This window comes from Myxine glutinosa, chromosome 2 (genome assembly GCF_964187855.1).
Source record: "Myxine glutinosa chromosome 2, kmMyxGlut1.1, whole genome shotgun sequence".
Taxonomy (NCBI): Eukaryota; Metazoa; Chordata; class Myxini; order Myxiniformes; family Myxinidae; genus Myxine; species Myxine glutinosa.
In genome coordinates this window covers 239,146,711-239,160,530 of record NC_136262.1, presented here as the reverse complement: position 1 = coordinate 239,160,530, position 13,820 = coordinate 239,146,711, and the positions used below count along the sequence as shown (strand labels likewise).

At 42.1% G+C, this 13,820-nt stretch overlaps 1 protein-coding gene across 2 annotated transcripts in view; it reads left to right on the top strand.

Annotated features, from left to right (window-relative positions):
• LOC137422459 (uncharacterized) overlaps positions 1–13,820 on the top strand; it is an 87,168-nt gene that overhangs the window by 63,011 nt on the left and 10,337 nt on the right. For both annotated transcript variants that reach the window (XM_068109208.2, XM_068109206.2), the window contains exon 2: positions 3,174–3,553. In XM_068109208.2, the coding sequence (XP_067965309.1) occupies positions 3,188–3,553 (366 nt within the window). In that variant the 5' untranslated portion in view covers positions 3,174–3,187. The remainder of the gene's footprint in view (positions 1–3,173; positions 3,554–13,820) is intronic.

Here is a 13,820-nt window from a genome sequence, read left to right as displayed (position 1 = left end):
GTTCTTAGAACCCCATAGTGTAAGATGGCCAATGGTTTGGCAGGGAAAGACCCCGGGTAGAGTAAAAGTGTTAGTCATTTAGAGGTATAGTTAGGATTCAATTCTCTTCGCACTATCTACATCCACTCACCAAGGTGACAAGCCTCCACACCAAGTGATTTTTGAAAATGTTTTGGAATGGTGAGACGCATCATGACGTGGGGGTGACATTGTGCTTGTTGTCCATCTCTTCCTCCTTATGAGGGATTGATGATGAATTGATTGATGGCAAATTTGGAGTTGAGGGATTGGTAACCAATTTGGTATTAGGGGAGATATGGGGAAGACAAGACAGTAGAGACGGAATTTGTAAATGTGTCGAGTTGTGTGAATACGGGGTAAGGGCAAGGGTAGAGTGGGTGACATACGGTAGGGATGAGCTTTCTCCGCTCGCTCCCATGTGCACCTCACCTCTGCATTACCTTGTATTGATGTGTACCCTTGTGACCTTGCTCCGATGCTTGCTGTGTCCCGTCCTTCCCCACTCACGGCTTGTCTTTTGGGTCCGGGGGGGGGGGGGGGGGGAGTGTGCAGGTAGCCGCACTTGTCTGCCTGAGCCAGCCGCTGCACAGCCTGCCTGGATCGATACACCACCTCATGGACCGCATGACTTGCGGCCTAGCACCACCATATGGACCACATGCTTCTGTGGCTCAGCACCACACACTGATGGACCCCACATGTTGGGGCCTGGCCCCTCTGCTGGGACCGGCCATGATGGCCAGAGAAGAGTTGGCTTGCGGACCACGGTGAGGTGGCCCCTTTTTGCCATACAGGTGGACCACCCATAGTTGGCCCCTGTTGGCCATAAATAAAAATGGACGCGTTGTGTGCCTTTTTTAAAATTATGTGCAAATAGGCAGCAAGCTACAAGAAAGGACAACACCAGGAAGAAACATCGGCCAGCAGAGCAGAGGGAGCAGAAACAACAAGAACCCGGTCAACAGTTTTTGTTTTTATTTGAAATGTGTGCAATGAGCACTGGATGGTGCTTTGTGTGTTTTTCTGGTGCTGATTGGTGCTTTGGTGCTTTGTGATGCTCTTGTGCTCGGGGGTGCACTGCAATATCAATTGTGCATCCCCGGGCACTTGAGTATGGTGTATCGGTGCAGTGCAGTGCATGCTCTTCCTCTTTTTCAGATCTTTTCTTTTTGTCTCCCAAAATGACAAGTCCTGGGTTCACAGTGTAAATACAAATTAGTGTTTTGTAAATAATGCTCCCCACCGTAAATGTATAGTTTGAGAATAATTCCGCAATTCGGTTATCCTGTGGGCGTGAGTCTGTTAGGTCGGATGCAACGCAGCAGGGGGACATACTTAATTGTTTTAAAACTGTCGCACTCAGGGTAAGGTTAATAGTAGAGGGCTACTACACCTGAGTCACATTAAGTAAAGTTAGGTTGGGTCGAGACGACCATAGAGGAAAAACGGGTGCTGTGTTACGGTTTTTAGAACCTTCACTAGTAAATTTTAGTAAATGTTTCCCTTATAAATGTTAGCCTGTAAATATCCCCATCAATTGGTTTGTTAAAGATCGCACCCCTAGTTAGTCCATGAACAACACGTAGCGAACCATAGGACCTCTTCGTAGTTATTTCATTATTATATGTTTCAGTTAAGGATCTGTTCCCAGTAGTTGAATCTGCGTTGCATTAATCAAATAAGATAGGCCCTATTCCGTTCATTTTGTGAAGTCCCTCTCCAACCAATTGTGGTACGCACCTCTGCCAGCCGCAGCCGCCTCAGCGCTCGCCCCAGCTGCCATTAGCCATGCGGTCAAGCCGAGAAAGAAGGGGGAGGAGCCACCAGAACAAGGTGTGGCACGTCGGCTCGTCATCGGAGGTGGAGTCAGCAAGCCCTTACCGGCCAACCAGCACCGCGGTGAGCCAACCGGTAGGCGTGTCATCAGAGCCAGCGGCTTGATTCGAACACGAGCAATAAAAGCGGCTGCGAGGGACTGCTTCAACGGGAGTCAGGAGGAAGAAGGCAGGGAGTTGGGAGGAAGAAGGCAGGGAGTCGGGAGGAAGAAGGCACAGGGAGTCGGGAAGAAGGCAGAGAGACGTGATCCAGAGAGACGTGATCCGGCGGATGAGGGAGGTACCAGGGGAGAATACCGCTGGATCGTGAGGCAGAAGAGTGGGTCCGTGACGGCGACCACAATACAATAGTCGATTGACATTGTCCGACCGTGTGTGTGAAAACGAATACGTGGAGCTGCCGCTGGTTGTTCGCCTCGAGCCCGTAGCGTGGACTGGAGCCACCTTCGACGCTGCGCACCGGCCCGGACCGTCCTACCCTCACCTGCACGGGACCCTTCTCCTTCGTACAGTGATTCCTGCCTGCTATTCCCTTGTCGTGTAAGTCTGTTTGTCCATCCTGTTTGTTGTCTGGGGTATAATACAAGATTGTTTTAAGGTTTGCCCTGTCTTCTTCTTCTTCTGTATATTGCTTTCGTTTCTCCTTTGGTTTCTTTGGTTTTGTAAATACTTAATAAATACCTGTTATTTCTTACCTTTGGTTTCTTCTTTCCCCCGATCGTTTTCGTCCCGTCTCCAATTGAGTACCTGTGGCACGATTCGGCCAACGCTCGGAATCGGGTTAGTCCTTTGTTAACGGCTCGAACCACGGATTGCTAAACCGCTCGGCAAATACCATCTTGTCCGTGGTTCGAGCGGTACTTGTCTCCCTGTTTTGCGGAGGGATTGGTAAAGGTATTCGGGAGAAAACCTTGACCAATAACCCTGATCAATTCCACCCCGCAAAAGAGCGTTACAAGTACCAGGACCAGAGACGGCCAGCTTAACAGGCCAAGGGGATTAACCCCCCCTTGCTAAGGGGAGTGCTGTCTCTGAGATCCGTAACAGTATATTGGTTAGGGATCATGGAGGTGTTTCATGAGATCAAAGCGAGACTGAGACATGATTCAACAAAGGGATGGTGAGGAATGTATAAATAACCAGAATTAGTCGGCATAAGGTTGTGGACTTTATTGGACCAGGATCTCAAGGCTGTGTGGTCTGACGGCAGATTATGGTGGATGGTCTGAAGGAAGGTGTGTAAATTTATATTTGTTTGTATATCATTAAGATGGTATTTATTATCTCTTTTTTTTGTTATCTCACCTCTCCCATCAGATTATGTGCCCTTCATGTACCAACTGCAAAATATGGAAAGTTATCCACCAGCGACCTTTGTTTCTCATCAGCCTTCTTATCCCAGTTTCGCTGACTTTCAGATCCAGAAGGAGCAAAACAACAGTGGATCTCAAGAAAGCACTTCTGGGGCCATCATCCAAAACGCAAATACTTCTGACTGTCAGGCCCAAAGCCCCAAATCCAATAATTTTTCCCCGAGTTGTTCCAGTACAAGCAACTCGACCGGTGAGCGGAGGCGGCGCATTGTGTTCAGCCTGCACCAGCTGCATGTCTTGCAGCAGACATTCGATGAACATGTGTATATATCACAGAAAAACCGACAAGAACTTGCCAAGGAGCTGGGACTTACTGAGGTTCAGGTATGCATTCGAATTAGCATTACTTGATTCATTAATCCTTTGACTTCATGATTTCCAGTTGAACCACAAACCTGAGTTTGCTGATCTTGATTTAAAAAAATTATCTTTTCAACTTGATACAGCAAGCCATCATACGTTAATAAGTTTGGGATAGTGGTGTAAGGCTGCTGGATTTTAGGAGGGCAAACTTTTAAGGTATGAGAAGTGATTTGGGAGCTTTAGATTGAGTAAAATTAATGAGTGGGCTGTCTGCATTGGATAAATTGGCAACCTTCAAGGAGAAAATGTGTTGGGTGCAGAGTCAGAAAATTCCATTGCGGTGTAAAGGTAGAGGCAGAAAGAGACTGGGTGGTTGAGCAGTGAGGTACGCAGTGTAAATATGGATAAGCAGAAGGCATCAAGTACAAAATAACAGGACGAGAGTCCGACTCTCGTCAGTATAGGAAGAAACCGAGGAGTTGAGAAAATAAATCTGCAGGCCAAAAGGGAGTATGAAATGGACTTTGCCAATAATATTAAACATAACAAGAAGACATTTTTGATTAACTAAATTGATATATGTGGGAAAATTACATGCCCAGACCAGGGATCAAACTCAGGTCCTCTGGAAAACCGTACTAGTGCTCTGCCATCTGAGCTATCTGAGCGACCCTGACTGAGCATGCAATTTTCCCACACATATGATTGCCACTCTCTTTATGTCAATGCTTCTGGGGCAATCGCTGCCAACCATGGGAGCACCAACGTCCTGATCATGAGGTCTTCTCATTTTAATATGTAAAAAAAATTTATTATCATTTTTGAAATTTTTAAATTAACGATTCAATTTTTTTTTTTCTATATTTTTTGCTCATTAAATTATTGTACACCGCACCTTTCCTTATGCCATCTCCAGGCGCTGCATATCGTCATTGCCGGGCACCGAAGGGGGCTCGGCAATGACACACTGAAAGGGAGTACTCAGTTTTCACTCTGGTTGTTTGTTGTACACCGCCCCTTTCCTATGCCATCTCCAGGCATTGCAAAACGTTATTGCCAGGCACCGAAGGGTGTGACGCACGCTGAAAGGGAGTACTCAGTTTTCACTCTGGTTGTTTGTTTGTTTTCTTGTTTTCTTGTTTGTTTGTTTGTCTGGGCGATATCTCAGCCATCCTTTGAGCTAGGAAGCTGAAATTTCGGCACAATAGTGAGCAAATCCTTTGTCAAAAACTTTATTTTTTGTTTTTTTATTAATCAATTAATTGAGGAGTTATTTAATAATTAGCAATTAATTAAGTACTTATTTAATTAATTAAATTTCCTTTCTCTTCTGACCATGAACTCAGGCACCTTTTGAGTTAGGAAGCTGATATTTGGACATGCCAATGACCAGGTGATTTGGCTGCAAAGCCTATTTTTGATTTACTAATTAATTGATTAATTATTTAATTATTCAATTAATGACTAATTATTATTATTATTATTTTTTAAAGTTACAGTTTCTGATGAAATGGTGGTGGTTTATGTGTTCTATGACCGAATTGATTAAGTAATTTATTGCACACCGCTCCTTTCCTATGCCATCTCCAGGCGCTGCATATAGTCATTACCAGGCACCGAAGGGGGCTCGGCAGTGACGCACGCTGAAAGGGAGGACTCAGTTTTCACTCTGGTTGTTTTTGTACACCGCTCCTTTCCTATGCCATCTCCAGGCATTGCAAATCGTCATTGCTGGGCACCGAAGGGGGCTCGGCAGTGACGCACGCTGAAAGAGAGTACTCAGTTTTCACTCTGGTTGTTTCCTTGTTTTCTTGTTTGTTTGTCCGGGCGATATCTCAGCCATCCTTTGAGCTAGGAAACTGAAATTTTGGCACAATAGTGAGAAAGTGCTTTGTCAAAAACGGTATTTTTTTTTTGATTAATCAATCAATTGAGGAGTTATTTAATTATTAGCGATTAATTAAGTACTTATTTAATTAATCAAATTTCCTTTCTCTTCTGACCATTAACTCAGGCACCTTTTGAGTTAGGAAGCTGATATTTGGACATGCCAATGACCAGGTGATTTGGCTGCAAAGGATATTTTTGATTTATTAATTAATCAATTAATCGATTAATTATTTAATTATTCGATTAATGAGAATTTTTTTTTTTTTTTTAAGTTACAGATTCTGATGAAATAGTGGTAGTTTATGTGTTCTCTGACCAAATTGATTAATAATTTAATTTTTTTATGATTATTATTTATTTATTTTCATTATTAATCATTTATTTATTTTCTTTCTCATTTGGCCAATATCTCAGGCACCTTTTGAGCTGGGAAGCTAATATTTGGACATGAGTGACCAAGTGATGTGGCTATCAAGGATATTTTTGATTTATTGATTAATCATTTCATCTATTAATTATTTATTGATTAATCGATTAATTATTTATTGAGTAATCAATTAATTATTTAATTTTTTATAAATGACTTATTTAATTAAATTTCTAAAAGATACATCTTCGGATGAAGCACTAGTGGTTTAGTTTTGCGATTAGCCAATTGATTATGAAAATATTTTGTGATAATCTTTTATCTATCTATAATTCCAGTAATCTCTGTTTGTACGTCTGTACGTTTGTACGTCTGTTTGTCTGTGACCGCTGTTTCTCGACAACCACGGGTCCGATATACTTTTAACTTGCCAGGTATATTGCTGGGGACCCGAGGATGTGCCTTTTCAAGGTTTCATATTAATCGGACAATTACTTACCGAGCTATGTCCAAAAAACGATTCAACCAATCAGAGAGCAGCGAACGATCGCGTGTGCCGAACGTGGAGGACACACTCTGCCTCGGATGGCACATTTGAGAGCGTATTCATTTATTTCACGTTTGCAAACTATGTTGGCGTTAAACTATGTTTTAAAACTAATAAAACCGAATTTGCGATTCATTCGCTTTCCTGCGCGTTTGTGCACGCGATGGCGATTTCTTTACCAAACTCCGGAAGCCGTTCGCTTTGGACCAAACCATTGCATGTAAATAGAGGGGGGGGATTGTCACCGTACTCGCAAGCCGTTCGCTTTGGACCAAACCATTTCATGTAAATAGAGGGGGGGGATATAATTTTAGATATAGATATAGTACGGGCAATGCCCTAGTTGATTTTAATTATACAATTAATCAATCAATTAGTGTACACCTCTCCCTCCCAATGCCGCGCTGCAGCATATTTAATTATTTGGCATGTGGCGGTGTACTTTGAATGTATCTGTACTTGTTTTCTTTCTTGTTTTCTTGTTTTCTTGTTTTCTTGGTTGTTTGTTTGTCCGGGCGATATCTCAGCCATCCTTTGAGCTAGGAAGCTAAAATTTCGGCACAATAGTGAGCAAGTCCTTTGTCAAAAACGGTATTTTTTGTTTTTTGATTAATCAATTAATTGAGGAGTTATTTAATTATTAGCGATTAATTAAGTACTTGTTTAATTAATCAAATTTCATTTCTCTTCTGACCATTAACTCAGGCACCTTTTGAGTTAGGTAGCCGATATTTGGACATGCCAATGACCAGGTGATTTGGCTGCAAAGGCTATTTTTGATTTATTAATTAATCAATTAATCAATTAATCGATTAATTATTTAATTATTCGATTAATTACTAAAAATTTTTTTTTTTTTTTTCAGTTACAGATTATGATGAAATGGTGGTGGTTTGTGTTCTGTGACCGAATTGATTAATAATTTGATTTTTTAATGATTATTATTTATTTATTTTCATTATTAATCATTTTTTTATTTTCTTTCTCATTTGGCCAATATCTCAGGCACCTTTTGAGCTGGGAAGCTAATATTTGGACATGACAGTGACCAAGTGATGTGGCTATTGAGGATATTTTTGATTTATTGATTCATCATTTAATCGATTAATTATTTATTGATTAATCGAATAATTATTTATTGATTAATCAATTAATTATTTAATTTTTCATTAATGACTTATTTAATTAAATTTCTATAAGATACATCTTTGGATTAAGCACTATAGTAGAGGACCTGGCTTAGACATGTATGCACATAATTTAGGAGAGGATAACTCAACTGTTATAGGCTAATATGACCCCAAGGAACAACTTGGGATGTGTGCCAAAATCTCTATCCGGGACGAAAAGCCCGAAAATGACCACGCCCTTTTTAAAATGACCACGCCCTTTTTCATCAGAAGTGCTACTTCCGACATAGCTGTATCTTCGAAACCGTTGGAGCTACAGATTTTCTGAGGTGCTCAAAATGTTCAGAATGGCCATGTTTAGGGGGATCATAGAAGTGTAAAATTTCTAATTTGATATTTTATGAGAAAATGGCTAAAAACCGTTAGGTCAACGTATTGCCATACAACTACCTACATACTGGAATTGCCATATATTTATAACAGTCGAGTTATCCTCTCCTAATTATGTGCATACATGACTAAGCCAGGTCCTCTACTAATTCATATAATCATTCAATTATAAACTAACAAGACTGCTTCATAGCACCAGTGCTACAAGATCCGGAGAGAGTGAAACAGTGAGAGAACGACTTATCCATCCAGTGTCACAGAGATAATATCTCACTGAAGTACAGCGAAATGGTAAGACAAGCTTTAATTTATTTACCTAGTCTTATATCTGTGGCTTCTGTGGGTTAGAAAAGTAGAAAGGCACCACGCCACGGTAAAGGGAGGATGCAGTTAAAGGAGACGCATTTTGCAGTTTGCGCATGTTACAGTACACCCAGTACAGTACAGTTGTGGTTCCACCTCTACTGCGGATTAGAGGCCAAGAGGGGTCTTTTGTTTGAGGTGGAAAATATTTGATGGTAGAGCAAAATTTGTCTTAGCTTTGCCTAGCAATCTAATAGTAGTATAATTGTATTGGTGATAGTGATATCCCATGCCGATCGAGAATTTGAAACATGTTTATTTTATATTCAGGATGAGGTACCTCTCGCTGCTCCTTGTGCTACACCTAAGCCGATCAAGCCGATCAATCTCGAGGAGTGCATCCTATGCCAGAAGAAGAGGCGATCTGAGTACCTCTCTAGTGGTGAAATCGGCAGGGGGTATATTGTTTCGCTTGCCAAACAGACAGAGAGTAATGACACTCGAGCTGCTAGGGTTCTTCGCCTGACGGTGCAAGAGCAGGGTATCATAAAATACCTGTTATACCACATCACAGTCAATTGGAGACATCTTGGCCTCCAAGAGCTCTGGCTCGTCCGCAACTCAGAAGTGAAAAAAATCAATATTGCCACTCCACGATATCTGCATAGCGCTGGGAGACGAGCTCACAAAGTGTCTCCCAGCACTCCATGCGCTGACTGGGTGCGATACAACCAGCAAGATATTGTTACGGTACGCGGTTAAGGATGTTGTTTGCCGAGCGAAGGCACCGCGGCCGAACAGTTGTTCCCCGACGAAACCCGATTCACCCAAACGTTGGCCGTATCGCGCCACAGCTACTCAATAGGGAAAAGACAAAGACGACGGATGTGAAGAAAAGGAAGACGAAGGCAAAGAAAGGTTTGGAAATATGATTACTATTTATTACTATTTACAGGCTCAAAATAACCAAGGAGAAGGAAAGATAAGAAAATAATATACAGAAGCTTTTTAGAGACACAGTGAATTCCTTATACAAGCTTAATTAAATACCCATGGACAGAACAAACAAAACAAACTCACGTACGCAAATGGATGGAAGGGTAGGAATCGTTTGGAGGGATGAGCAGGTGGGATCACAGGGCACAGCGAGCAGGTCCACTCCGGGCGCGAAGCGGGGAGCCGGCAGCTCCTTGTATTTGGCTTTACAGCGCACGCCGGCAGGGTCACTCGGCGGGTTGAAACGGGGCTGGTTGAAGCGGCTCTTTGTCAAAGGCTTTTCGTATCTCTCACGCAACTCCGGTGCAACTCTGAACTCTCTCCCGGTGGACTGCCAACCCTCTTACGCACCTGGACTCATCTGCCGTATCTCTGGTGTAGCTTGTCCCAGCGATCGTCGCACCCTTCTCTCATACCTTCAGCGTGGGTCTGTCACGCCCCCTTCGGTTTCGGTACCACCCTCCTCCCCCGTGCTCTGTTTCGTGACCTTGTATGGTAATCCCACGGGCTTGTCTCCTTATTTGGGCATGGCGCCGACGGCACGCCCCTCGTGGCGAGCCACGGGCTTGTTTCCTTATTTGGGCATGGGGCTGAACAACCCCGCCCTTCGTGGCGCGCCCTGGGCTTGCCTCTCCCGGGCGACCCCGCCCCTCCTGTTCAAACAGAGCACGGAGCACATATTCACTATCGCAGCGAAATGAGAGGGCGTGCACCCCACGCTTGTGAACTGCTTTACCCACAGATGGAGAGTTTGGCTGGGAAATGGAAGTATTGAAGGGGAGCTATTCTTAATTGATTCGGTGCAATGGAGTATTATTCTAATGGAAGACAAGGCCTTACTCTAAAACACATAATAAGATATAAGCTACTGAACAAGGGTTTTATCGGGTCCTGCAATGTGGTGTTTCATGGAATTAACTACCGGGACGCCCTTTTTACCTTTACACAACTCTGGAGGCAGGAGGGGCCATATCCAACCAATGTTACACAACAATTTACCACAATACAATACACACAATCAAAAAAATGCAATCCTCATATCCGCAACAATATCAACTAAACTTGCAGCCCTGAACGCTGTCCGCCAACCAGGAAATTCCTCTCTGATCCTGAATTTCGACTGTCCACAGCTAACAGAAAGCGCAATACAGATGGCGGAGGCATTCTTGGTCAAGTGCCTCAAACCATCAACAGACCTGAAGACATTTGACAACCTGCGTCTCGCTGCATTTGATAGCAATTCCCTCAAGATGGACTTTGAGAGAACCACTTGCACCTCAACTAATGCAAGGAAACATATCCATAGAGGCTATCACCAACAGCAGCTGTGGGTCCAAGCCCCATTTAGAGACGCCACCTTGATTATGAATGCCGAGTCTTATGGTTTTGTAAGAAGGGGCAGTTTATTAGTCCTTGAGATTGTGATCTCAAAACCCGAAGGCCTGCCAGATCCATGCACGTGTGGCAAATGTGCTCGCAAGAATGGGTGTCCCTGCAGGGTAGCTGGGATCAAGTGTTGCAAGTACTGCAAATGCAAGGGAGGTGATTGTTGTAAAAACCCTATCACTGAATGAATGCTGCTCATCCTCATACCTGGACTCTGTTGTGTTACTCTTCATGTTCTTGACCCTGGTTAACATGACACATAAACAGTACTAATGTGGTGTTAAAAGTTGTATTGTTCGCTGTTGGACAATTTCCCTGCTGATCTTTGAAACATTTAAGCTCTCTAGATACTGCTGCCTATGAAAGTAATTTTTGTTTTTTATTTTAAGTTCACATTCCATTGATTAATAGTATGTAATGATTGAAAATAGTATTTCTTTATATTAACCAAATGCTCGCTTTCTTTCTTTAAAAAAAAATCCCTTGTATTGTTCAATTCCAAATTGTCAGTTCAACTCTAGTAGATGACACAAATGTTCTAACTTTGCTCTAAGTCCGGAAAGTTTAAGTTAATAAATATATGGCAATTCCAGCATGTAGGTAGTTGTATGGTAATAAGTTGCCCTAACGGTTTTTAGCCATTTTCTCGTAAAATATCAAATTAGAAATTTTACACTCTTCTATGATCCCCCTAAACATGGCCATTCTGAACATTTTGAGCACCTCAGAATATCTGTAGCTCCAACGGTTTCGAAGATACAGCTATGTCGGAAGTAGAACTTCTGATGAAAAAGGGCGTGGTCATTTAAAAAAGGGCGTGGCCATTTAAAAAAGGGCGTGGTCATTTTCGGGCTTTTCGTCCCGGATAGGGATTTTGGCACACATCCCAAGTTGTTCCTTGGGGTCATATTAGCCTATAACAGTTGTTATCCTCTCCTAAATTATGTGCATACATATCTAAGCCAGGTCCTAGACTGGTCGTTTAGTTATGCTATTAGCCAATTGATTAAGAAAATATTTTGTGATAATCTTTTATTGATTTTAATTATACAATTAATCAATCAATTTGTGTACACCTCTCCCTCCCAATGAAGCCTCTATTAGTCCGGCAGCTAAGCTAAATATAGCATAACAATTGTGCATTTTGTGAGAAAAGCACCAAATTTGGCACACTAGTAGACTATCATATTATGAAAAGATCTGGATATTGGGCCATCTCAGATTCAAAGATTTGATTTTTGCAAGATTTGCAGATTTTGCAGATTTGCAAGCTGAGATTGCAACACCAGGGACGGCCGACTCCTTCCTGCGAGCTGCCCACGTCACCCGCACAAGAAGAGCTCATCTAATCACTGCAGCGGCACTGCACATCCTGCAACACCGTGCGTATGAACGCCACTGTACGACATATGCTGATGATGCAGAAGACCTGCCTGAGTTCGAAGACCGGTGTCACCAGAGAGGAGAAGACATTCCCAACTTTCAGTACTGGGCAACTGTGCTGGAACTAGAGATGTTGGTACTGGTCTACGTGCGTTCTCTGCAGCAGGCTTCATTCACGATGTACCTTGATGCCCTGATGGAACTGGTCCCATGGTTCCATGCCTTAGACCACACACACTATGCCAGGTGGGGCCCTGTTCACCTGATGGACATGGTTGCACTCCCAATGAAGCACCCAGATGTAGCCAGAGAATTCAGGGCTGGCAACTTCACTGTACAGAAGATGAAGAAGGTGTTCTCTTCGATCCCAATCGAATCGAAATCTTGCAAAAATCAAATCTCTGAATCTGAGATGGCCCAACATCCAGATCTTTTCATAATATGATAGTCTACTAGTGTGCCAAATATGGTGCTTTCCGCACAAAATGCACAATTGCTATGCTAAGTTGCCCCACTATATGACTGAGCTGCACTGCGGTATTGCCGGGCGCCGGAGGCGCGGCAATGCCGCGCTGTAGGAGATTTAATTATTTGGCATGGGGGCGGTGTACTTTGAATGTATCTGTACTTGTTTTCCTTCTTTCTTGTTTGTCCGGGCGATATCTCAGCCATCCTTTTGAGCAAGGAAGCTGAAATTTCGGAACAATAGTGAGCAAGTCCTTTGTCAAAATGTTATTTTTTGTTTTTTGATTAATCAATTAATTGAGGAGTTATTTAATTATTAGCGATTAATTAAGTACTTATTTAATTAATCAAATTTCCTTTCTCTTCTGACCATTAACTCAGGCACCTTTTGAGTTAGGAAGCTGATATTTGGACATGCCAATGACCAGGTGATTTGGCTGCAAAGGCTATTTTTGATTTATTAATTAATCAATTAATTAATCGATTAATTATTTAATTATTCAATTAATGACTAAATCTTTTTTTTTTTAAAGTTAGATTCTGATGAAATGGTGGTGGTTTATGTGTTCTGTGACCGAATTGATTAATAATTTAATTTTTTAATGATTATTATTTCTTTATTTTCATTATTAATCATTTATTTATTTTCTTTCTCATTTGGCCAATATCTCAGGCACCTTTTGAGCTCGGAAGCTAATATTTGGACATGACAGTGACCAAGTGATGTGGCTATCAAGGATATTTTTGATTTATTGATTAATCATTTAATCGATTCATTATTTATTGGTGAATCAATTAATTATTTAATTTTTTATTAATGACTTATGTAATTAAATTTCTAAAAGATACATCTTCGGATGAAGCACGAGTGGTTTAGTTATGCTCTTAGCCAATTGATTAAGAAAATAATTTGTGATAATCTTTTATTGATTTTAATTATACAATTAATCAATGAATTAGCGTGCACCTCTCCCTCCCAAAGCAGCCTCGATGAGCTGCACTGCGGTATTGCCGGGCGCCGGTGGCGCTCCGGCAATGCCGCGCTGTAGGATATTTAATTATTTGGCATGGGGGCGGTGTACTTTGAATGTATGTGTACTTGTCTTTTATTGATTTTAATTATACAATTAATCAATCAATTAGTGTACACCCCTCCCTCCCAATGCAGCCTCCATGAGCTGCACTGCGTTATTGCCGGGCGCCAGAGGCGCCCCGGCAATGCCGCGCTGCAGGATATTTAATTTGGCATGGGGGTGGTGTACTTTGAATGTATCTGTACTTGTTTGTTTTCTTGCTTTCTTGTTTGTCCGGGCTATATCTCAGCCATCCTTTGAGCTAGGAAGCTGAAATTTTGGCACAATCGTGAGCAAGTACTTTGTCAAAAACGGAATTTTTGGTTTTTTGATTAATCAATTAATTGAGGAGTTATTT